General features: G+C 56.2%; 1 protein-coding gene across 1 annotated transcript in view; it reads left to right on the plus strand.

Moving 5' to 3' along the window:
• Nucleotides 1-24,628, plus strand: part of PTPRG (protein tyrosine phosphatase receptor type G) — a 687,996-nt gene that overhangs the window by 623,086 nt on the left and 40,282 nt on the right. The window contains exons 20-22 of the mRNA XM_075321067.1: nt 2,142-2,161; nt 2,491-2,626; nt 21,076-21,222. Coding sequence (XP_075177182.1) covers nt 2,142-2,161; nt 2,491-2,626; nt 21,076-21,222 — 303 coding nt within the window. The remainder of the gene's footprint in view (nt 1-2,141; nt 2,162-2,490; nt 2,627-21,075; nt 21,223-24,628) is intronic.

Raw genomic sequence — 24,628 nt, forward strand, 5'->3', positions numbered from 1 at the left:
ACTGGATCCTGAAGCCCACACCCAATTGGAAGTCATAAACAGACCATTTCCGGGGGGGGGGGGGGGATTTATCGTTTTGGGGGATTTTTTTTGTCACCGCATCCAAAAACGTTATTACTCCAGTGGAATTGCAACCGGCTCGCACTGGGCCGAGCACCGAGCGTACCGGAGCACCCCCGATGCTCGATCGAATAGTTCACATACAAGCAACACCCGAACTCAGACACTGAGGTTTGTTTTTTACCAGTCCATATTCCATACGAATCCCGATCTTTACAGGATAGGTTTGCTCCTCTCTATACGCGAGATCTCACTTTCACAGCAGTGAGGGCCGCGTGTGCTTGTGGGATCCCGCAACTCAGAAGTTCCGACACAACTTTTTGGTATTAAAGGAAACCTGACGTTGATATGTGCTCCTTGATGCAACGTGTAAGTCAAAAGTACGTGGCTGAGCGTATGCGGTGGATCGGGCAGCGTGTGTCACTGCTCAGGTTCCTTTTGAGTTTGGTACTTTAGTGGGGGACATTAGGGACCCTTGTAAGCACTTTTGTTAATGTGTGTTATTTAGAGAACTGTAAGGTTGCCCACTCATTTTCTTAAATATATACAGTGCCTTACGAAAGTATTCGTCCCCCTTGAATTTTTCAACCTTCTCCCACATTTTAGGCTTCAAACATAAAAGATAAAAATGTTAATGTTCTGGAGAAGAATCAACGACAAGTGACACAATTGTGAAGTTGAACAATATTTATTGCTTATTTTACACTTTTATAAAAAATAACTGAAAATCAGGGCGTGCAATATTATTCATCCCCTGTAAGTGAATACTTTGTAGCGCCCCCTTTTGCTGCGATTACAGCACAAGTCTCTTGGGGTATGTGTCTATCAATTTTGCACATGGAGAGGTGAAATTCTCGCCCATTCTTCCTTTGTAAACAGCTGGAGCTGAGTGAGGTTGGATGCAGAGCGTTTGTGAACAGCGGTTTTCAGCTCTTTCCACAGATTCTCGATTGGGTTCAGGTCTGGGCTGTGACTTGGCCATTCTAACACCTGGGTACGTTTATTTGTGAACCATTTCATTGTAGATTTTGCTTTATGTTTGGGATCATTGTCTTGTTGGGAGACAAATCTCCGTCCCAGTCTCAGGTCTTTTGCAGACTCCAACAGGTTTTCTTCAAGAATGGTCCTTTATTTGGCTCCATCCATCTTCCCATCAATATTAACCATCTTCCCTGTCCCTGCTAAAGAAAAGCAGGCCCAAACCATGATGCTGCCACCACCATGTTTGACAGTGGGGATGGTTTGTTCAGGGTGATGAGCTGTGTTGCTGTTACATATCGTTTGGAATTGTGCCCAAATAGTTCAATTTTGGTTTCATCTGTCCAGAGCACCTTCTTCCACATGTTTGGTGTCTCCAGGTGGCTTGTGGCAAACTTTAAACAACACTTTTTATGGATATCTTTGAGAAAGGGCTTTCTTCTTGCCCCTCTTCCATAAAGGCCAGATTTGTGCAGTGTACGACTGATTGTTGTCCTATGGACAGACTCTCCCACCTCAGCTGTAGGTCTCTGCAGATCATCCAGAGGGATCATGGGAGGCACACAGGAGTCTTCTCCTTGTGTGAGATGACAGTTTGGATGGACGGCCGGGTCTTGGTAGATTTGCAGTGGTATGATTCTCCTTCCATTTCAATATGATCGCTTGCACAGTGCTTCTCGGGATGTTTAAAGTTGTGGAAATCTTTTTGTAACCAAATCCGGCTTTAAACGTCTCCACAACAGTATCATGGACCTGCCTGATGTGTTCCTTGGTCTTCATGATGCTCTATGCGCTTTACACAGAACCCTGAGACTATCACAGAGCAGGGGCATTTATACGGAGACTTGATTACACACAGGGGCTTATATTTATCATCATCAGTCATTTAGGACAACATTGGATCATTCAGAGATCCTCAATGAACTTCTGGAGTGAGTTTGCTGCACTGAAAGTAAAGGGGATGAATAATATTGCACGCCCCAATTTTCAGTTTATTATTTAAAAAAGTTTAAAATAAGTAAGAAATTTGGTTCAACTTCACAATTGTCACTTGTTGTTGATTCTTCACCAGAAAATTAAAAATGTTATCTTTATGTTTGAAGCCTGAAATGTGGGAAAAGATGTAAAAATTCAAGAGTGCACTGTAGGGCAGCCCAGACTGGTGATGGGGGCTTAGTATGGATATTCCGCTCAATATTATGGGGTTAGGATTTCTGTACATACAGTCGTATATATGCAGTGTGAATACGCCGGTGTTTTTCCCCCCTTATGTTTATCGTCGTCTGGTAAGGAAATCTTTTCAGCTTTTGGGAAATTACCGTCTTAAGTGCAATTCAGCCCGTCTCTTAATGACTAAGTGTAAAGTCGGCGTCCTGGGAAGTCGTGCGGCGAGCTGTTCTGTAACTCGTAATGACGCCCCATTTGTATGTGCCCTGGTTTTACCTCCTGCAGTGCCGGAGTGGGCAGGACGGGAACGTACATTGTGATTGACAGCATGCTGCAGCAGATAAAAGACAAGAGCACCGTGAATGTCCTGGGCTTTCTGAAACACATCAGAACGCAGCGAAACTACCTCGTCCAGACGGAGGTAACGTTCCTGGCTCCTTCTCTGTTAATTGTGTAAAACAAGGCGCTGGCTGAGATGAAAAGCAAACGTGGTCGTGTTTTTTTGTTTGAAGATGACAGTAAAGTGTTTGCAGCGCTCGGCTATGAAAGGGGTGGGTTGTTTCCTCCCGGGGATGAAAGCAAGGTTGTCATGTGGGAGGAAGAATCCGTCTGCAGAAAGTATGCGGCGTTCAATGCGTTACATTCCGTATCTAGAAATGCTGCTGTGTGGGAAATGGCACATGAATCGCTGGCCGGGGCAGTGGAGCTGCCAGCATTGTTGTTACCTTTCTCTATATGTCATAGGACAGTAAAAAAGGCAGGGTCTTATATTATTTTTTGCTCTGAAAGATGAGCTAGGGCTTATTTTCAGAGGGAGTCTTATATTTTCCCATGAACAACAATCCACATTTATTCTTAAAAAAAGAAATTAACAACTTTTATTCAAATATAGTCGTATCTCATTCTGCAACATCAACATAACTCTCCACACCCTGTGTGTAACAAGTCTCTCGCTCTGTGTCTCTGGCTGTGTGTGTGTGTCTCTCTCAGCCCCCCGCTCTGTGTGTGTCTCTCGCCTGCTCTGTGTGTGTGTGTGTCTCTCTCACCCGCTCTGTGTGTGTCTCTCGCCCGCTCTGTGTGTGTCTCTCTCGCCCGCTCTGTGTGTGTCTCTCTCGCCCGCTCTGTGTGTGTCTCTCGCCCGCTCTGTGTGTGTCTCTCTCGCCCGCTCTGTGTGTGTCTCTCTCGCCCGCTCTGTGTGTGTCTCTCTCGCCCGCTCTGTGTGTGTGTGTCTCTCTCGCCCGCTCTCTGTGTCTCTCTCTCGCCCGCTCTCTGTGTCTCTCTCTCGCCCGCTCTGTGTGTGTCTCTCTCGCCCGCTCTCTGTGTGTCTCTCTCGCCCGCTCTCTGTGTGTGTCTCTCTCTCGCCCGCTCTGTGTGTGTGTGTCTCTCTCGCCCGCTCTCTGTGTCTCTCTCTCGCCCGCTCTCTGTGTCTCTCTCTCGCCCGCTCTCTGTGTGTGTCTCTCTCACCCGCTCTCTGTGTGTCTCTCTCGCCCGCTCTCTGTGTGTGTCTCTCGCCCGCTCTGTGTGTCTCTCTCTCGCCCGCTCTGTGTGTGTCTCTCTCTCGCCCGCTCTCTGTGTGTCTCTCTCTCGCCCGCTCTCTGTGTGTGTCTCTCTCGCTCGCTGTGTGTGTCGCTCGCCCGCTCTCTTTGTGTGTCTCTCTCTCTCGCCCGCTCTGTGTGTGTCTCTCTCTCTCGCCCGCTCTCTGTGTGTGTCTCTCTCTCTCGCCCGCTCTGTGTGTGTCTCTCTCGCCCGCTCTCTGTGTGTGTCTCTCTCGCCCGCTCTGTGTGTCTCTCTCGCTCGCTCTCTGTGTGTGTCTCTCTCGCCCGCTCTGTGTGTCTCTCTCTCTCGCCCGCTCTCTGTGTGTGTCTCTCTCGCCCGCTCTCTGTGTGTGTCTCTCTCTCGCCCGCTCTCTGTGTCTGTGTCTCTCTCGCTCGCTGTGTGTGTCTCTCGCCCGCTCTGTATGTGTCTCTCTCTCGCCCGCTCTGTGTGTGTCTCTCTTTCTCGCCCGCTCTGTGTGTGTCTCTCTCTCGCCCGCTCTGTGTGTCTCTCGCCCGCTCTGTGTGTGTGTGTCTCTCTCTCGCCCGCTCTGTGTCTCTCTCTCGCCCGCTCTGTCTCTCTCGCCCGCTCTCTGTGTGTGTCTCTCGCCCGCTCTCTGTGTGTGTCTCTCTCTCGCCCGCTCTGTGTGTCTCTCTCGCCCGTTCTGTGTCTGGTCTCTCGCCCGCTCTCTGTGTGTGTCTCTCTCGCCCGCTCTGTGTGTGTCTCTCTCGCCCGCTCTCTGTGTGTGTCTCTCTCGCCCGCTCTGTGTGTGTGTGTCTCTCTCGCTCGCTGTGTGTGTCTCTCGCCCGCTCTGTATGCGTGTGTCTCTCGCCCGCTCTCTGTGTATGTCTCTCTCTCTCTCGCCCGCTCTGTGTGTGTGTGTCTCTCTCTCGCCCGCTCTGTGTCTCTCTCTCGCCCGCTCTGTCTCTCTCGCCCGCTCTGTGTGTGTGTGTCTCTCTCGCTCGCTGTGTGTGTCTCTCGCCCGCTCTCTGTGTGTCTCTCTCTCTCGCCCGCTCTGTGTCTCTCTCTCGCCGGCTCTGTGTGTGTCTCTCTCGCCTGCTCTGTGTGTGTCTCTCTCGCCCGCTCTGTGTGTGTCTCTCTCGCCCGCTCTGTGTGTGTCTCTCTCGCCCGCTCTGTGTGTGTCTCTCTCGCCCGCTCTCTGTGTCTGTGTCTCTCTCGCTCGCTGTGTGTCTCTCTCGCCCGCTCTGTGTGTGTCTCTCTCTCTCACCCGCTCTCTGTGTGTGTCTCTCTCGCCCGCTGTGTGTGTCGCTCGCCCGCTCTCTTTGTGTGTCTCTCTCTCTCGCCCGCTCTGTGTGTGTCTCTCTCGCCCGCTCTCTGTGTGTCTCTCTCGCCCGCTCTCTGTGTGTCTCTCTCTCGCCCGCTCTGTGTCTCTCTCTCGCCCGCTCTCTGTGTCTCTCTCGCCCGCTCTCTGTGTCTCTCTCGCCCGCTCTCTGTGTGTGTCTCTCTCGCCCGCTCTCTGTGTGTGTCTCTCTCGCCCGCTCTCTGTGTCTCTCTCGCCCGCTCTCTGTGTCTCTCTCGCCCGCTCTCTGTGTGTGTCTCTCGCCCGCTCTCTGTGTGTGTCTCTCTCTCGCCCGCTCTGTGTGTGTCTCTCTCTCGCCGCTCTCTGTGTGTGTCTCTCTCGCCCGCTCTCTGTGTGTGTCTCTCTCTCGCCCGCTCTGTGTGTGTCTCTCTCTCGCCCGCTCTGTGTGTGTCTCTCTCGCTCGCTGTGTGTGTCGCTCGCCCGCTCTGTATGTGTCTCTCTCTCGCCCGCTATGTGTGTGTCTCTCTCGCCCGCTCTGTGTGTGTCTCTCTCTCTCGCCCGCTCTCTGTGTGTGTCTCTCTCTCTCGCCCGCTCTGTGTGTGTCTCTCTCGCCCGCTCTGTGTGTGTCTCCCTCGCCCGCTCTGTGTGTGTGTGTCTCTCTCTCGCCCGCTCTGTGTCTCTCTCTCGCCCGCTCTGTCTCTCTCGCCCGCTCTGTGTGTGTGTGTCTCTCTCGCCCGCTCTGTGTGTGTGTGTCTCTCTCGCTCGCTGTGTGTGTCTCTCGCCCGCTCTCTGTGTGTGTCTCTCTCGCCCGCTGTGTGTGTGTGTGTCTCTCTCGCTCGCTGTGTGTGTCTCTCGCCCGCTCTGTATGCGTGTGTCTCTCGCCCGCTCTGTGTGTCTCTCTCTCTCTCGCCCGCTCTGTGTGTGTGTGTCTCTCTCTCGCCCGCTCTGTGTCTCTCTCTCGCCCGCTCTGTGTGTGTGTGTCTCTCTCTCGCCCGCTCTGTGTGTGTCTCTCTCGCCCGCTCTCTGTGTCTGTGTCTCTCTCGCTCGCTGTGTGTGTCTCTCGCCCGCTCTGTATGTGTCTCTCTCTCGCCCGCTCTGTGTGTGTCTCTTTCTCGCCCGCTCTGTGTGTGTCTCTCTCGCTCGCTGTGTGTGTCGCTCGCCCGCTCTGTATGTGTCTCTCTCTCGCCCGCTCTGTGTGTGTCTCTCTCTCTCGCCCGCTCTGTGTCTCTCTCTCTCTCGCCCGCTCTGTGTGTGTCTCTCTCTCGCCCGCTCTGTGTGTGTCTCTCTCTCGCCCGCTCTCTGTGTGTCTCTCTCTCTCGCCCGCTCTGTGTGTGTCTCTCTCGCCCGCTCTGTGTGTGTCTCTCTCGCCCGCTCTGTGTGTGTCTCTCTCGCTCGCTGTGTGTGTCGCTCGCCCGCTCTGTATGTGTCTCTCTCTCGCCCGCTCTGTGTGTGTCTCTCTCTCTCGCCCGCTCTGTGTGTCTCTCTCTCTCGCCCGCTCTGTGTGTGTGTGTCTCTCTCGCCCGCTCTGTGTGTGTGTGTCTCTCGCCCGCTCTGTATGTGTGTGTCTCTCGCCCGCTCTGTGTGTCTCTCTCTCTCTTGCCCGCTCTGTGTGTCTCTCTCTCTCGCCCGCTCTGTGTCTCTCTCTCGCCCGCTCTCTGTGTGTGTCTCTCTCGCCCGCTCTGTGTGTGTCTCTCTCGCCCGCTCTGTGTGTGTCTCTCTCGCCCGCTCTGTGTGTGTCTCTCTCGCCCGCTCTCTGTGTCTGTGTCTCTCTCGCTCGCTGTGTGTGTCTCTCGCCCACTCTGTATGTGTCTCTCTCTCGCCCGCTCTGTGTGTGTCTCTCTCTCACCCGCTCTCTGTGTGTGTCTCTCTCGCCCGCTCTCTGTGTGTGTCTCTCTTGCTCGCTGTGTGTGTCGCTCGCCCGCTCTCTTTGTGTGTCTCTCTCTCTCGCCCGCTCTGTGTGTCTCTCTCTCTCTCGCCCGCTCTGTGTGTGTCTCTCTCTCTCGCCCGCTCTGTGTGTCTCTCTCGCCCGCTCTCTGTGTGTGTCTCTCTCGCCTGCTCTCTGTGTGTGTCTCTCTCGCCCGCTCTGTGTGTCTCTCTCGCCCGCTCTCTGTGTGTGTGTCTCTCTCGCCCGCTCTCTGTGTGTCTCTCTCTCGCCCGCTCTCTGTGTGTGTCTCTCTCGCCCGCTCTCTGTGTGTGTCTCTCTCTCGCCCGCTCTGTGTGTGTCTCTCTCGCCCGCTCTCTGTGTCTGTGTCTCTCTCGCTCGCTGTGTGTCTCTCGCCCGCTCTGTATGTGTCTCTCTCTCGCCCGCTCTGTGTGTGTCTCTCTTTCTCGCCCGCTCTCTGTGTGTGTCTCTCTCGCTCGCTGTGTGTGTCGCTCGCCCGCTCTGTATGTGTCTCTCTCTCGCCCGCTCTGTGTGTGTGTCTCTCTCTCTCTCGCCCGCTCTGTGTGTGTCTCTCTCTCTCGCCCGCTCTGTGTGTGTCTCTCTCTCTCGCCCGCTCTCTGTGTGTGTCTCTCTCTCTCGCCCGCTCTGTGTGTGTCTCTCTCGCCCGCTCTGTGTGTGTCTCTCTCACCCGCTCTGTGTGTGTCTCTCTCGCCCGCTCTCTGTGTGTGTGTCTCTCTCTCGCCCGCTCTGTGTCTCTCTCTCGCCCGCTCTGTGTCTCTCTCTCGCCCGCTCTGTGTCTCTCTCTCGCCCGCTCTGTGTGTGTCTCTCTCTCGCCCGCTCTGTGTGTGTCTCTCTCTCTCACCCGCTCTCTGTGTGTGTCTCTCTCGCCCGCTCTCTGTGTGTGTCTCTCTCGCTCGCTGTGTGTGTCGCTCGCCCGCTCTCTTTGTGTGTCTCTCTCTCTCGCCCGCTCTGTGTGTGTCTCTCTCTCTCGCCCGCTCTCTGTGTGTGTCTCTCTCTCTCGCCCGCTCTGTGTGTGTCTCTCTCGCCCGCTCTCTGTGTGTGTCTCTCTCGCCTGCTCTCTGTGTGTGTCTCTCTCGCCCGCTCTCTGTGTGTGTCTCTCTCGCCCGCTCTCTGTGTGTGTCTCTCTCGCTCGCTCTCTGTGTGTGTCTCTCTCGCCCGCTCTCTGTGTGTGTCTCTCTCTCGCCCGCTCTGTGTGTGTCTCTCTCGCCCGCTCTCTGTGTCTGTGTCTCTCTCGCTCGCTGTGTGTGTCTCTCGCCCGCTCTGTATGTGTCTCTCTCTCGCCCGCTCTGTGTGTGTCTCTTTCTCGCCCGCTCTGTGTGTGTCTCTCTCGCTCGCTGTGTGTGTCGCTCGCCCGCTCTGTATGTGTCTCTCTCTCGCCCGCTCTGTGTGTGTCTCTCTCTCTCGCCCGCTCTGTGTCTCTCTCTCTCTCGCCCGCTCTGTGTGTGTCTCTCTCTCGCCCGCTCTGTGTGTGTCTCTCTCTCGCCCGCTCTCTGTGTGTCTCTCTCTCTCGCCCGCTCTGTGTGTGTCTCTCTCGCCCGCTCTGTGTGTGTCTCTCTCGCCCGCTCTGTGTGTGTCTCTCTCGCTCGCTGTGTGTGTCGCTCGCCCGCTCTGTATGTGTCTCTCTCTCGCCCGCTCTGTGTGTGTCTCTCTCTCTCGCCCGCTCTGTGTGTCTCTCTCTCTCGCCCGCTCTGTGTGTGTCTCTCTCTCGCCCGCTCTGTGTGTGTCTCTCTCTCGCCCGCTCTGTGTGTGTCTCTCTCTCGCCCGCTCTCTGTGTGTCTCTCTCTCTCGCCCGCTCTGTGTGTGTCTCTCTCGCCCGCTCTGTGTGTGTCTCTCTCGCTCGCTGTGTTTCGCTCGCCCGCTCTCTGTGTGTGTCTATCTCTCTCGCCCGCTCTCTGTGTATGTCTCTCTATCGCCCGCTCTGTGTCTCTCGCCCGCTCTGTGTCTCTCTATCGCCCGCTCTGTGTCTCTCGCCCGCTCTGTGTCTCTCGCCCGCTCTGTGTGTCTCTCGCCCGCTCTGTGTGTCTCTCGCCCGCTCTGTGTGTCTCTCGCCCGCTCTGTGTGTCTCTCGCCCGCTCTGTGTGTCTCTCGCCCGCTCTGTGTGTCTCTCGCCCGCTCTGTATGTGTGTCTCTCTCGCCCGCTCTGTGTGTGTCTCTCTCTCGCCCGCTCTGTGTGTGTCTCTCTCTCGCCCGCTCTGTGTGTGTCTCTCTCTCGCCCGCTCTGTGTGTCTCTCTCTCGCCCGCTCTCTGTGTGTCTCTCTCGCCCGCTCTCTGTGTGTGTCTCTCTCTTGCCCGCTCTGTGTGTGTGTGTCTCTCTCGCCCGCTCTCTGTGTCTCTCTCTCGCCCGCTCTCTGTGTCTCTCTCTCGCCCGCTCTCTGTGTCTCTCTCTCGCCCGCTCTCTGTGTCTCTCTCTCGCCCGCTCTCTGTGTGTGTCTCTCTCACCCGCTCTCTGTGTCTCTCTCTCGCCCGCTCTCTGTGTGTCTCTCTCTCGCCCGCTCTCTGTGTGTGTCTCTCTCGCTCGCTGTGTGTGTCGCTCGCCCGCTCTCTTTGTGTGTCTCTCTCTCTCGCCCGCTCTGTGTGTGTCTCTCTCTCTCGCCCGCTCTCTGTGTGTGTCTCTCTCTCTCGCCCGCTCTCTGTGTGTGTCTCTCTCGCCCGCTCTCTGTGTGTGTCTCTCTCGCCTGCTCTCTGTGTGTGTCTCTCTCGCCCGCTCTGTGTGTCTCTCTCGCTCGCTCTCTGTGTGTGTCTCTCTCGCCCGCTCTGTGTGTCTCTCTCTCTCGCCCGCTCTCTGTGTGTGTCTCTCTCGCCCGCTCTCTGTGTGTGTCTCTCTCTCGCCCGCTCTGTGTGTGTCTCTCTCGCCCGCTCTCTGTGTCTGTGTCTCTCTCGCTCGCTGTGTGTGTCTCTCGCCCGCTCTGTGTGTGTCTCTCTTTCTCGCCCGCTCTGTGTGTGTCTCTCTCTCGCCCGCTCTGTGTGTCTCTCGCCCGCTCTGTGTGTGTGTGTCTCTCTCTCGCCCGCTCTGTGTCTCTCTCTCGCCCGCTCTGTCTCTCTCGCCCGCTCTCTGTGTGTGTCTCTCGCCCGCTCTCTGTGTGTGTCTCTCTCGCTCGCTGTGTGTGTCGCTCGCCCGCTCTCTTTGTGTGTCTCTCTCTCTCGCCCGCTCTGTGTGTCTCTCTCGCCCGCTCTCTGTGTGTCTCTCTCGCCCGCTCTCTGTGTCTCTCTCTCGCCCGCTCTCTGTGTCTCTCTCGCCCGCTCTCTGTGTGTGTCTCTCTCGCCCGCTCTCTGTGTGTCTCTCTCTCGCCCGCTCTGTGTGTCTCTCTCGCCCGTTCTGTGTCTGGTCTCTCGCCAGCTCTGTGTCTCTCTCGCCCGCTCTGTGTGTGTCTCTCTCGCCCGCTCTCTGTGTGTGTCTCTCTCGCCCGCTCTGTGTGTGTGTCTCTCTCTCGCTCGCTGTGTGTGTGTGTGTCTCTCTCGCTCGCTGTGTGTGTCTCTCGCCCGCTCTGTATGCGTGTGTCTCTCGCCCGCTCTCTGTGTATGTCTCTCTCTCTCTCGCCCGCTCTGTGTGTGTGTGTCTCTCTCTCGCCCGCTCTGTGTCTCTCTCTCGCCCGCTCTGTCTCTCTCGCCCGCTCTGTGTGTGTGTGTCTCTCTCGCCCGCTCTGTGTGTGTGTGTCTCTCTCGCTCGCTGTGTGTGTCTCTCGCCCGCTCTCTGTGTGTCTCTCTCTCTCGCCCGCTCTGTGTCTCTCTCTCGCCGGCTCTGTGTGTGTCTCTCTCGCCCGCTCTGTGTGTGTCTCTCTCGCCCGCTCTGTGTGTGTCTCTCTCGCCCGCTCTGTGTGTGTCTCTCTCGCCCGCTCTCTGTGTCTGTGTCTCTCTCGCTCGCTGTGTGTGTCTCTCGCCCGCTCTGTATGTGTCTCTCTCTCGCCCGCTCTGTATGTGTCTCTCTCTCGCCCGCTCTGTGTGTGTCTCTCTCTCTCACCCGCTCTCTGTGTGTGTCTCTCTCGCCCGCTCTCTGTGTGTGTCTCTCTCGCTCGCTGTGTGTGTCGCTCGCCCGCTCTCTTTGTGTGTCTCTCTCTCTCGCCCGCTCTGTGTGTCTCTCTCGCCCGCTCTCTGTGTGTCTCTCTCGCCCGCTCTCTGTGTCTCTCTCTCGCCCGCTCTCTGTGTCTCTCTCGCCCGCTCTCTGTGTGTGTCTCTCTCGCCCGCTCTCTGTGTGTGTCTCTCTCGCCCGCTCTCTGTGTCTCTCTCGCCCGCTCTCTGTGTCTCTCTCGCCCGCTCTCTGTGTGTGTCTCTCGCCCGCTCTCTGTGTGTGTCTCTCTCTCGCCCGCTCTGTGTGTGTCTCTCTCTCGCCGCTCTCTGTGTGTGTCTCTCTCGCCCGCTCTCTGTGTGTGTCTCTCTCTCGCCCGCTCTGTGTGTGTCTCTCTCTCGCCCGCTCTGTGTGTGTCTCTCTTTCTCGCCCGCTCTCTGTGTGTGTCTCTCTCGCTCGCTGTGTGTGTCGCTCGCCCGCTCTGTATGTGTCTCTCTCTCGCCCGCTATGTGTGTGTCTCTCTCGCCCGCTCTGTGTGTGTCTCTCTCTCTCGCCCGCTCTCTGTGTGTGTCTCTCTCTCTCGCCCGCTCTGTGTGTGTCTCCCTCGCCCGCTCTGTGTGTGTGTGTCTCTCTCTCGCCCGCTCTGTGTCTCTCTCTCGCCCGCTCTGTCTCTCTCGCCCGCTCTGTGTGTGTGTGTCTCTCTCGCTCGCTGTGTGTGTCTCTCGCCCGCTCTCTGTGTGTGTCTCTCTCGCCCGCTGTGTGTGTGTGTGTCTCTCTCGCTCGCTGTGTGTGTCTCTCGCCCGCTCTGTATGCGTGTGTCTCTCGCCCGCTCTGTGTGTCTCTCTCTCTCTCGCCCGCTCTGTGTGTGTGTGTCTCTCTCTCGCCCGCTCTGTGTCTCTCTCTCGCCCACTCTGTCTCTCTCGCCCGCTCTGTGTGTGTGTGTCTCTCTCGCCCGCTCTGTGTGTGTGTGTCTCTCTCGCTCGCTGTGTGTGTCTCTCGCCCGCTCTGTATGTGTGTGTCTCTCGCCCGCTCTGTGTGTCTCTCTCTCTCTTGCCCGCTCTGTGTGTCTCTCTCTCTCTTGCCCGCTCTGTGTGTCTCTCTCTCTCGCCCGCTCTGTGTCTCTCTCTCGCCCGCTCTCTGTGTGTGTCTCTCTCGCCCGCTCTGTGTGTGTCTCTCTCGCCCGCTCTGTGTGTGTCTCTCTCGCCCGCTCTGTGTGTGTCTCTCTCGCCCGCTCTCTGTGTCTGTGTCTCTCTCGCTCGCTGTGTGTGTCTCTCGCCCACTCTGTATGTGTCTCTCTCTCGCCCGCTCTGTGTGTGTCTCTCTCTCACCCGCTCTCTGTGTGTGTCTCTCTCGCCCGCTCTCTGTGTGTCTCTCTTGCTCGCTGTGTGTGTCGCTCGCCCGCTCTCTTTGTGTGTCTCTCTCTCTCGCCCGCTCTGTGTGTGTCTCTCTCTCTCGCCCGCTCTGTGTGTCTCTCTCGCCTGCTCTCTGTGTGTGTCTCTCTCGCCCGCTCTGTGTGTCTCTCTCGCCTGCTCTCTGTGTGTGTGTCTCTCTCGCCCGCTCTCTGTGTGTCTCTCTCTCGCCCGCTCTCTGTGTGTGTCTCTCTCGCCCGCTCTCTGTGTGTGTCTCTCTCTCGCCCGCTCTGTGTGTGTCTCTCTCGCCCGCTCTCTGTGTCTGTGTCTCTCTCGCTCGCTGTGTGTCTCTCGCCCGCTCTGTATGTGTCTCTCTCTCGCCCGCTCTGTGTGTGTCTCTCTTTCTCGCCCGCTCTGTGTGTGTCTCTCTCTCTCGCCCGCTCTGTGTGTGTCTCTCTCTCTCGCCCGCTCTCTGTGTGTGTCTCTCTCTCTCGCCCGCTCTGTGTGTGTCTCTCTCTCTCGCCCGCTCTGTGTGTGTCTCTCTCGCCCGCTCTGTGTGTGTCTCTCTCGCCCGCTCTGTGTCTCTCTCTCGCCCGCTCTGTGTCTCTCTCTCGCCCGCTCTGTGTGTGTCTCTCTCTCGCCCGCTCTGTGTGTGTCTCTCTCTCTCACCCGCTCTCTGTGTGTGTCTCTCTCGCCCGCTCTCTGTGTGTGTCTCTCTAGCTCGCTGTGTGTGTCGCTCGCCCGCTCTCTGTGTGTGTCTCTCTCTCTCGCCCGCTCTGTGTGTGTCTCTCTCGCCCGCTCTCTGTGTGTGTCTCTCTCGCCTGCTCTCTGTGTGTGTCTCTCTCGCCCGCTCTGTGTGTCTCTCTCGCTCGCTCTCTGTGTGTGTCTCTCTCGCTCGCTCTCTGTGTGTGTCTCTCTCGCTCGCTCTCTGTGTGTGTCTCTCTCGCCCGCTCTCTGTGTGTGTCTCTCTCTCGCCCGCTCTGTGTGTGTCTCCCTCGCCCGCTCTCTGTGTCTGTGTCTCTCTCGCTCGCTGTGTGTGTCTCTCGCCCGCTCTGTATGTGTCTCTCTCTCGCCCGCTCTGTGTGTGTCTCTCTTTCTCGCCCGCTCTGTGTGTGTCTCTCTCGCTCGCTGTGTGTGTCGCTCGCCCGCTCTGTATGTGTCTCTCTCTCGCCCGCTCTGTGTGTGTCTCTCTCTCTCGCCCGCTCTGTGTGTCTCTCTCTCTCGCCCGCTCTGTGTGTGTCTCTCTCTCGCCCGCTCTGTGTGTGTCTCTCTCTCGCCCGCTCTGTGTGTCTCTCTCTCTCGCCCGCTCTGTGTGTCTCTCTCGCCCGCTCTGTGTGTCTCTCTCGCCCGCTCTGTGTGTCTCTCGCCCGCTCTGTATGTGTGTCTCTCTCGCCCGCTCTGTATGTGTGTCTCTCTCGCCCGCTCTGTGTGTCTCTCTCTCGCCCGCTCTGTGTCTCTCTCTCTCGCCCGCTCTGTGTGTCTGTCGCCCGCTCTGTGTGTCTGTCGCCCGCTCTGTGTCTGTCGCCCGCTCTGTGTGTCTCTCGCCCGCTCTGTGTGTCTCTCGCCCGCTCTGTGTGTCTCTCGCCCGCTCTGTATGTGTGTGTCTCTCGCCCGCTCTGTGTGTCTCTCTCTTGCCCGCTCTCTGTGTGTGTCTCTCTCGCCCGCTCTGTGTGTGTCTCTCTCTCTCGCCCGCTCTGTGTGTGTCTCTCTCTCTCCCGCTCTCTGTGTCTCTCTCTCTCTCCCGCTCTGTGTGTCTCTCTCTCTCGCCCGCTCTGTGTGCGCCTCTCTCGCCCGCTCTGTGTGTCTCTCTCTCTCTCCCGCTCTCTGTGTGTCTCTCTCTCTCTCCCGCTCTGTGTGTCTCTCTCTCTCGCCCGCTCTCTGTGTGCGCCTCTCTCGCCCGCTCTGTGTGTGTCTCTCTCGCCGCTCTGTGTGTGTCTCTCGCCCGCTCTGTGTGTGCCTCTCTCGCCCGCTCTCTGTGTGTGTGTCTCTCTCGCTCGCTGTGTGTGTCTCTCGCCCGCTCTGTATGTGTGTCTCTCTCGCCCGCTCTGTGTGTCTCTCGCCCGCTCTCTGTGTGTCTCTCTCTCTCGCCCGCTCTGTGTCTCTCTCTCTCCCGCCCGCTCTGTGTGTGTGTTTCTCTCTCGCCTGCTCTGTGTGTCTCTCTCTCGCCCGCTCTCTGTGTGTGTCTCTCTCGCCCGCTCTGTGTGTGTCTCTCTCGCCCGCTCTGTGTGTGTCTCTCTCGCCCGCTCTCTCTGTGTGTGTGTGTCTCTCTCTCTCGCCCACTCTGTGTGTCTCTCGCCCGCTCTGTATGTGTCTCTCTCGCCCGCTCTGTATGTGTGTCTCTCTCGCCCGCTCTGTGTGTCTCTCTTTTGCCCGCTCTGTGTGTCTCTCTCTCGCTCGCTCTGTGTGTCTCTCTCGCCCGCTCTGTGTGTGTCTCTCTCGCCCACTCTCTGTGTGTGTCTCTCTCTCTCGCCCGCTCTGTGTGTGTCTCTCTCGCCCGCTCTGTGTGTCTCTCTCGCCCGCTCTGTGTGTGTGTGTGTGTCTCTCTCTCTCTCGCCCGCTCTCTGTGTGTGTGTCTCTCGCACGCTCTGTGTCTCTCTCTCGCCCGCTCTCTGTGTGTGTCTCTCTCGCCCACTCTCTGTGTCTCTCTCTCTCGCCCGCTCTGTGTCTCTCGCCCGCTCTGTATGTGTGTCTCTCTCGCCCGCTCTCTGTGTGTGTGTGTGTCTCTCTCTCTCGCCCGCTCAGTGTGTTTCTCTCTCTCGCCCGCTCTCTGTGTGTGTGTCTCTCGCCCGCTCTCTGTGTCTCTCTCTCGCCCGCTCTCTGTGTGTGTCTCTCTCGCCCGCTCTGTGTGTGTCTCTCTCGCTCGCTGTGTGTGTCTCTCTCTCTCGCCCGCTCTGTGTGTCTCTCTCTCTCGCTGTATGTCTCTCTCTCTCGCCCGCTCTGTGTGTCTCTCTCTCGCCCGCTCTGTGTGTCTCTCTCGCCCGCTCTCTGTGTCTCTCTCGCCCGCTCTGTGTCTCTCTCGCCCGCTCTGTGTCTCTCTCGCCCGCTCTGTGTCTCTCTCGCCCGCTCTGTGTCTCTCTCGCCCGCTCTGTGTCTCTCTCGCCCGCTCACTCTGTGTCTCTCTCTCTCGCCCGCTCTGTGTGTCTCTCTCTCTTGCCCGCTCTGTGTGTCTCTCTCGCCCGCTCTGTGTCTCTCTCTCGCCCGCTCTGTGTGTCTCTCTCTCTTGCCCGCTCTGTGTGTCTCTCTCTCTTGCCCGCTCTGTGTGTCTCTCTCTCTTGCCCGCTCTGTGTGTCTCTCTCTCGCTGTGTGTCTCTCTCTCTCGCCCGCTCTGTGTGTCTCTCTCTCGCCCGCTCTGTGTGTCTCTCTCTCGACCGCTCTGTATGTGTGTCTCTCTCGCCCGCTCTGTATGTGTGTCTCTCTCGCCCGCTCTGTGTGTGTGTCTCTCGCCCCCTCTCTCTCTCTCGCCCGCTCTGTGTCTCTCTCGCCCGCTCTGTGTCTCTCTCGCCCGCTCTGTGTCTCTCTCTCTCGCCCGCTCTGTGTGTCTCTCTCTCTCGCCCGCTCTGTGTGTCTCTCTCTCGCCCGCTCTGTGTCTCTCTCTCTCGCCCGCTCTGTGTGTCTCTCTCTCTCGCCCGCTCTGTGTGTCTCTCTCGCGCCCGCTCTGTGTGTCTCTCTCGCCCGCTCTGTGTGTGTGTATGTGTGTGTCTCTCGCCCACTCTGTGTGTGTCTCTCTCTCTCTCTCGACCGCTCTGTATGTGTGTCTCTCTCGCCCGCTCTGTATGTGTGTCTCTCTCGCCCGCTCTGTGTGTGTGTCTCTCGCCCCCTCTCTCTCGCCCGCTCTGTGTCTCTCTCGCCCGCTCTGTGTCTCTCTCGCCCGCTCTGTGTCTCTCTCTCTCGCCCGCTCTGTGTGTCTCTCTCTCTCGCCCGCTCTGTGTGTCTCTCTCTCTCGCCCGCTCTGTGTCTCTCTCTCTCGCCCGCTCTGTGTGTCTCTCTCTCTCGCCCGCTCTGTGTGTCTCTCTCGCGCCCGCTCTGTGTGTCTCTCTCGCCCGCTCTGTGTGTGTGTATGTGTGTGTCTCTCGCCCACTCTGTGTGTCTCTCTCTCTCTCTCGCCCGCTCTGTGTGTCTCTCGCCCGCTCTGTATGTATGTGTCTCTCGCCCGCTCTCTGTGTGTGTGTCTCTCGCCCGCTCTCTGTCTCTCTCTCTCGGCCGCTCTGTGTGTGTGTCTCTCTCGCCCACTCTGTGTCTCTCTCTCTCGCCCGCTCTGTGTCTCTCTCGCCCACTCTGTGTCTCTCTCGCCCGCTCTGTGTGTCTCTCTCTCGCCCGCTCTGTGTGTCTCTCTCTCGCCCGCTCTGTGTGTCTCTCTCTCGCCCGCTCTGTGTGTGTGTGTCTCTCTCGCCCACTCTGTATGTGTGTCTCTCTCGCCCGCTCTCTGTGTGTGTGTCTCTCGCCCGCTCTCTGTGTCTCTCTCTCGGCCGCTCTGTGTGTGTGTCTCTCTCGCCCACTCTGTGTCTCTCTCTCTCGCCCGCTCTGTGTGTCTCTCTCGCCCGCTCTGTGTGTCTCTCTCGCCCGCTCTGTGTGTCTCTCTCTCGCCCGCTCTGTGTGTCTCTCTCTCGCCCGCTCTGTGTGTCTCTCTCTCGCCCGCTCTGTGTGTCTCTCTCTCGCCCGCTCTGTGTGTCTCTCTCTCGCCCGCTCTGTGTGTCTCTCTCTCGCCCGCTCTGTGTGTCTCTCTCTCGCCCGCTCTGTGTGTCTCTCTCTCGCCCGCTCTGTGTGTCTCTCTCTCGCCCGCTCTGTGTGTCTCTCTCTCTCGCCCGCTCTGTGTGTCTCTCTCTCGCCCGCTCTCTGTGTCTCTCTCTCTCGCCCGCTCTCTGTGTCTCTCTCTCTCGCCCGCTCTCTGTGTCTCTCTCTCTCGCCCGCTCTCTGTGTCTCTCTCTCTCGCCCGCTCTGTGTGTCTCTCTCTCTCGCCCGCTCTGTGTCTCTCTCTCTCGCCCGCTCTCTGTGTCTCTCTCTCTCGCCCGCTCTGTGTCTTTCTCTCGCCCGCTCTGTCTCTCGCCCTCTCTGTATGTGTCTCTCTCGCCCGCTCTCTGTGTGTGTGTCTCTCTCTCGCCCGCTCTGTGTCTCTCTCTCTCGCCCGCTCTGTGTCTCTCTCTCGCCCGCTCTGTGTCTCTCTCTCGCCCGCTCTCTGTGTGTCTCTCTCGCCTGCTCTGTGTGTGTGTGTGTGTGTGTGTGTGTGTGTCTCTCTCGCCCACTCTGTGTGTCTCTCTCTCTCGCCCGCTCTGTGTGTCTCTCTCTCTCGCCCGCTCTGTATGTGTCTCTCTCTCGCCCGCTCTGTGTGTGTGTCTCTCTCTCTCGCCCGCTCTGTGTGTGTCTCTCTCGCCCGCTGTGTGTGTGTGTGTGTGTGTGTGTGTGTGTGTGTGTCTCTCACCCGCTCTCTGTGTGTGTCTCTCTCTCACCCGCTCTGTGCGTGTCTCTCTCTCGCCCGCTCTGTGTGTGTGTGTGTGTGTGTGTGTGTCTCTCTCGCCCACTCTGTGTGTGTCTCTCTCTCGCCCCGCTCGCTGTGTGTCGCTCTCTTGCTCGCTGTGTGTGTCGCTCTCTTGCTCGCTGTGTGTGTCGCTCTCTTGCTCGCTGTGTGTGTCGCTCCCATGCTCGCTGTGTGTGTCGCCCTCTTGCTCGCTGTGTGTGTCTCTCTCGCTCGCTGTGTGTGTCTCTCTCTCTCGCTCTGTGTGTCTCTCTCGCCTGCTCTCTGTGTATGTGTGTCTCTCTCGTCCGCTCTGTGTCTCTCTCTCTCGCCTGCTCTGTGTGTGTCTCTCTCGCCCGCTCTGTGTGTGTGTCTCTCGCCCGCTCGCTGTGTGTCTCTCTCTCGCCCGCTCGCTGTGTGTCGCTCTCTTGCTCGCTGTGTGTGTCGCTCTCTTGCTCGCTGTGTGTGTCGCTCTCTTGCTCGCTGTGTGTGTCGCTCGCTCACCCACTCTGTGTGTCTCTCTCTCGCACGCTCTGTGTGTGTGTTTCTTTCGCTCGCTGTGTGTGTCGCTCGCTCGCCCGCTCTGTGTGTGTGTGTGTGTGTGTGTGTGTGTGTGTGTGTGTGTGTGTGTGTGTCGCTCTCGCCCGCTCTGTGTGTCGCTCGCTCGCCCGCTTTCTGTCTCTCTCGTGTCTTTTCCTGGCTGCAGAATGAGTAAACTGAGACTCAATCAGTGAGCTTGTTTTTTTTTTTCTAGCTCCTCTGAGATGATTGAAGACCACAGTCCACAAATTCAATGTGTATTGAAATCTGTACAAATCAAACCATGCAAAATTGTTGCTGAATCCAACTTGCAAAAATTGCATTGTATGATATTCTGGCATTTAAGGCACCTGATTATTAAAGGCGATCTATCATCAGCTTTTGCTACCCCTTCTGAGAGCAGAATAAGATAGTGACAGAGGCCCTGATTCCAGCGATCTATCACTTACTGAACTGCTTGTTGTAGTTTTGATAAAATCACCTTATCTACTGCAGATCTAACAGTTCTCTGAATGATCTGTGTGTCTCTCTCTCGCCCGCTCTGTGTGTCTCTCTCGCCCACTCTGTGTGTGTCTCTCTCGCTCGCTGTGTCTCTCGCTCGCCCGCTCTCTGTGTGTGTCTCTCTCTCGCCCGCTCTCTGTATCTCTCTCTCGCCCGCTCTGTGTGTGTGTCTCTCTCGCCCGCTCTCTGTGTGTGTGTCTCTCTCGCCCGCTCTGTGTGTGTCTCTCTCTCGCCCGCTCTGTGTGTGTCTCTCTCTCGCCCGCTCTGTGTGTCTCTCTCTCGCCCGCTCTGTGTGTCTCTCTCTCGCCCGCTCTGTGTGTGTCTCTCTCTCGCCCGCTCTGTGTGTGTCTCTCTCTCGCCCGCTCTGTGTGTCTCTCTCTCTCGCCCGCTCTGTGTGTCTCTCTCGCTCGCTGTGTGTGTCGCTCGCTCACCCGCTCTCTGTGTGTGTCTCTCTCTCGCCCGCTCTGTGTCTCTCTCTCTCGCCCGCTCTGTGTCTCTCTCTCGCCCGCTCTGTGTCTCTCTCTCGCCCGCTCTGTGTCTCTCTCTCGCCCGCTCTGTGTCTCTCTCTCGCCCGCTCTGTGTGTCTCTCTCGCCTGCTCTGTGTGTGTGTGTGTGTGTCTCTCTCGCCCACTCTGTGTGTCTCTCTCTCTCGCCCGCTCTGTGTGTGTGTCTCTCTCTCTCGCCCGCTCTGTGTGTGTCTCTCTCTCGCCCGCTGTGTGTGTGTGTGTGTGTGTGTGTGTGTGTGTGTGTCTCTCACCCGCTCTCTGTGTGTGTCTCTCTCTCACCCGCTCTGTGCGTGTCTCTCTCTCGCCCGCTCTGTGTGTGTGTGTGTGTGTCTCTCTCGCCCACTCTCTGTGTGTGTCTCTCTCTCGCCCGCTCTGTGTGTCTCTCTCTCGCCCGCTCGCTGTGTGTCGCTCTCTTGCTCGCTGTGTGTGTCGCTCTCTTGCTCGCTGTGTGTGTCGCTCTCTTGCTCGCTGTGTGTGTCGCTCTCTTGCTCGCTGTGTGTGTCGCTCTCTTGCTCGCTGTGTGTGTCGCTCCCATGCTCGCTGTGTGTCGCTCTCTTGCTCGCTGTGTGTGTCTCTCTCGCTCGCTGTGTGTGTCTCTCTCTCTCGCACACTCTGTGTGTCTCTCTCGCCTGCTCTCTATGTATGTGTGTCTCTCTCGCCCGCTCTGTGTCTCTCTCTCTCGCCTGCTCTGTGTGTGTCTCTCTCGCCCGCTCTGTGTGTGTGTCTCTCGCCCGCTCGCTGTGTGTCTCTCTCTCGCCCGCTCGCTGTGTGTCGCTCTCTCGCTCGCTGTGTGTGTCGCTCTCTCGCTCGCTGTGTGTGTCGCTCTCTTGCTCGCTGTGTGTGTCGCTCGCTCACCCGCTCTCTGTGTGTCTCTCTCTCGCATGCTCTGTGTGTGTGTTTCTTTCGCTCGCTGTGTGTGTCGCTCGCTCGCCCGCTGTGTGTGTGTGTGTGTGTGTGTGTGTGTGTGTCGCTCTCGCCCGCTCTGTGTGTCGCTCGCTCGCCCGCTTTCTGTCTCTCTCGTGTCTTTTCCTGGCTGCAGAATGAGTAAACTGAGACTCAATCAGTGAGCTTGTTTTTTTTTTTCTAGCTCCTCTGAGATGATTGAAGACCACAGTCCACAAATTCAATGTGTATTGAAATCTGTACAAATCAAACCATGCAAAATTGTTGCTGAATCCAACTTGCAAAAATTGCATTGTATGATATTCTGGCATTTAAGGCACCTGATTATTAAAGGCGATCTATCATCAGCTTTTGCTACCCCTTCTGAGAGCAGCATAAGATAGTGACAGAGGCCCTGATTCCAGCGATCTATCACTTACTGAACTGCTTGTTGTAGTTTTGATAAAATCACCTTATCTACTGCAGATCTAACAGTTCTCTGAATGATCATCTCCGTATAACCCCGCCCCCAAAACGGATTGGCTGCTTTTTGTGTACACTGTGCAGTGCTCATGAACGTGGAGGACTACTTGGTAGGAGGTTTACTAGTCCTCTCTTGCAGATAAAACTGTGATTTTATCAAAACTACATCAAGCAGCCTAGTAAGTGACACATCGCTGGAATCAGGGTCTCTGTCCTTACATTATCTGCTCTCCGATTAGGGGGCAAAACCGGATGACAGATTCCCTTTAAATGGAAGAGAAACATGGTGCTCTTTTCCGAAAACCGCACCACATCTGTCTGTAGGTTGTGTATAGTATTGCAGTGCATCTCCATTAACTTCTATGGGAGTCTCCCACCATTTTTTATTCCCCTTTATTTCATATTTGCAGTTGCCGGCTCGTTATTGACTTTTGCGATGTTTTTTTTTTTTTTCTTTCAGGAACAATATGTCTTCATCCACGATGCCCTCTTAGAGGCTATTTTGGGAAAAGAGACGGAAGTATGTTCCAACCAGCTGCACAGTTACGTGAACACCATCCTGACACCGACAGCGGGAGGCAAGACGAGGCTCGAGAAGCAATTCAGGGTAATGATATCATCACCGGAGCCTAAAAAAAACAACACGGGGAGAAGCGCTTCCTGGCCGCGAAATAGAATGATTGATATTCGGCAGGTTAAAGGCACGATGCGGACATGTGATGGCATTAACCCCACCATTCCATTTCCTCCCATCTCTATCCGCGCGGATGCCTGTAGACCGTCTGTTGGCACTCGGCGTACAGATTTGTTGTACTCATCAAATATTAAATTGAGCCGCGCAACGAGAAAACGCTCGTGTCCCTGCAGATGAAATTCCACCGCTTGACGTCTCGTGCGCTGAACTCTTGCAGGATGTGTATTAAGAGGCATCTGGCTTCTCCTTATTCTACATACAGATGTCTGGGCTCCTCTCCAGAACTTTCCATCTCTGGGCCTATGGTGGGCTGGCTTCTCCTTATTCTACATACAGATGTCTGGGCTCCTCTCCAGAACTTTCCATCTCTGGGCCCATGGTGGGCTGGCTTCTCCTTATTCTACATGCAGATGTCTAGGCTCCTCTCCAGAACTTCCCATCTCTGGGCCTATGGTGGGCTGGCTTCTCCTTATTCTGCATACAGATGTCTGGGCTCCTCTGCAGAACTTCCCATCTCTGGGCCCATGGTGGGCTGGCTTCTCCTTATTCTACATGCAGATGTCTGGTTTCCTCTGCAGAACTTCCCATCTCTGGGCCTATGGTGGGCTGGCTTCTCCTTATTCTACATGCAGATGTCTGGGCTCCTCTGCAGAACTTCCCATCTCTGGGCCCATGGTGGGCTGGCTTCTCCTTATTCTACATGCAGATGTCTGGGCTCCTCTGCAGAACTTCCCATCTCTGGGCCTATGGTGGGCTGGCTTCTCCTTTTTCTACATGTAGATGTCTGGGCTCCTCTGCCCAACTTCCAGTCTCTGGGCCTATGGTGGGCTGGCTTCTCCTTATTCTACATGCAAATATCTGGGCTCCTCTGCAGAACTTCCCATCTCTGGGCCTATGGTGGGCTGACTTCTCCTTATTCTACATGCAAATATCTGGGCTCCTCTGCAGAACTTCCCATCTCTGGGCCTATGGTGGGCTGACTTCTCCTTATTCTACATGTAGATGTCTGGGCTTCTCTGCAGAACTTCCCATCTCTGGGCCTATGGTGGGCTGGTTTCTCTTTATTCTACATGCAGAGTTCTGGACTCCTCTGCAGAACTTCCCATCTCTGGGCCCATGGTGGGCTGGTTTCTATTTATTCTACATGCAGATGTCGGGTTTCCTCTGCAGAACTTCCTGTCTCTGTGCCCATGGTTGGCTGGCTTCTCCTTATTCTACATGCAGATGTCTGAGCTCCTCTGTAGAACTTACAGTCTCTGGGCTTATGGTGGGCTGGCTTCTCCTTATTCTACATGCAGATGTCTGGGCTCCTCTGCAGAAATTCCCATCTCTGGGCCTATGGTGGGCTGACTTCTCCTTATTCTACATGCAGATGTCTGGGTTCCTCTGTAGAACGTCCAGTCTCTGGGCCTATGGTGGGCTGGCTTCTCCTTATTCTACATGCAGATGTCTGGGTTCCTCTGTAGAACTTCCAGTCTCTGGGCCTATGGTGGGCTGGCTTCTCCTTATTCTACATGCAAATATCTGGGCTCCTCTGCAGAACTTCCCATCTCTGGGCCCATGGGTGGCTGGCTTCTCCTTATTCTACATGCAGATGTCTGGGCTTCTCTGCAGAACTTCTCGTCTCTGGGCCTATGGTGGGCTGGCTGCTCTTTATTCTACATGCAGATGTCTGGGCTCCTCTGCAGAACTTCTCGTCTCTGGGCCTATGGTGGGCTGGCTGCTCTTTATTCTACATGCAGATGTCTGGTTTCCTCTGCAGAACTTCCAGTCTTTGGGCCTATGGTGGGCTGAATTCTCCTTATTCTACATGCAGATGTCTGGGCTCCTCTGTAGAACTTCTCGTCTCTGGGCCCATAGTGGGCTGGCTTCTCCTTATTCTACATGCAGATGTCTGGGCTCCTCTGCAGAACTTCTCGTCTCTCGGCGTATGGTGGGCTGGCTGCTCTTTATTCTACATGCAGATGTCTGGGCTCCTCAGCAGAACTTCCAGTCTTTGGGCCTATGGTGGGCTGGCTTCTCTTTATTCTACATGCAGATGTCTGGGCTCCTCTGCAGAACTTCTCGTCTCTGGGCCTATGGTGGGCTGGCTGCTCTTTATTCTACATGCAGATGTCTGGGCTCCTCTGCAGAACTTCCAGTCTTTGGGCCTATGGTGGGCTGACTTCTCTTTATTCTACATGCAGATGTCTGGGCTCCTCTGCAGAACTTCCCATCTCTGGGCCCATGGTGGGCTGGTTTCTATTTATTCTACATGCAGATGTCTGGGCTCCTCTGCAGAACTTCCAGTCTTTGGGCCTATGGTGGGCTGGCTTCTCTTTATTCTACATGCAGATGTCTGGGCTCCTCTGCAGAACTTCCCATCTCTGGGCCCATGGTGGGCTGGTTTCTATTTATTCTACATGCAGATGTCTGGTTTCCTCTGCAGAACTTCCCATCTCTGGGCCTATGGTGGGCTGACTTCTCCTTATTCTACATGCAGATGTCTGAGCTCCTCTGTAGAACTTCCAGTCTCTGGGCCTATGGTGGGCTGGTTTCTCTTTTATTCTACATGTAGATGTCTGGGCTCCTCTGCAGAACGTCCCATCTCTGGGCCCATGGTGGGCTGGCTTCTCATTCTACATGCAGATGTCTGGGCTCCTCTGCAGAATTTCCCATCTCTTGGCCAATGGTGGCCCTGCGACTCGGAGTAATCGGACTCCAACGTGCATGAACCTAATTCAGCTGAAACAGCCAACTATTCCAGATCTATGCTAGAAGCCACGACCAAAATGCAAAGAACTGATTGTGGAGTCACAGGAATGGGCCACATGTCGGCAGTTGGTAGAGGGTCACAGAGCGTTCATTTTGCTCTAATTAGTATATAATGTGTTTGGGGGTCTCCTGATGCCCAAAGTCGGGGAATCCCAACTAAACATGCATGCTTACAGGGCGTTTATTTGAGAAATAGTTTTCAGCCATACGAGAGCTATTTAAAGGGTTAACCCAACAGAGAACATTATCGCGTATCTACATGATCGATGCGGGTCCGATTGCTAGGAACAGTCCTACCAATGCCAAGAAATTGGCCACTGAAATGCCCGGTTAGAATGGAGCGACAGCCACTAAATGGTGTGAGGACCTGGTCTGGTGGCCCCATCAGTAATCTGTGGTTGCCAGATGGGAACCCAATGAACCCCCCTAAAGTGCAAAGAACTGATGTGGATTTACAGGTTCAAGGTCATGACCAAATGGGCTGCAATCGGTAGAGGGTCACTGAGTGTTCATTCTGACCTCATTAGTATAAAATCTATATGTGGGTTCCCTGATGCTGGAAGTC

This window comes from Anomaloglossus baeobatrachus, chromosome 8 (assembly GCF_048569485.1).
Source record: "Anomaloglossus baeobatrachus isolate aAnoBae1 chromosome 8, aAnoBae1.hap1, whole genome shotgun sequence".
Lineage (NCBI taxonomy): Eukaryota > Metazoa > Chordata > Amphibia > Anura > Aromobatidae > Anomaloglossus > Anomaloglossus baeobatrachus.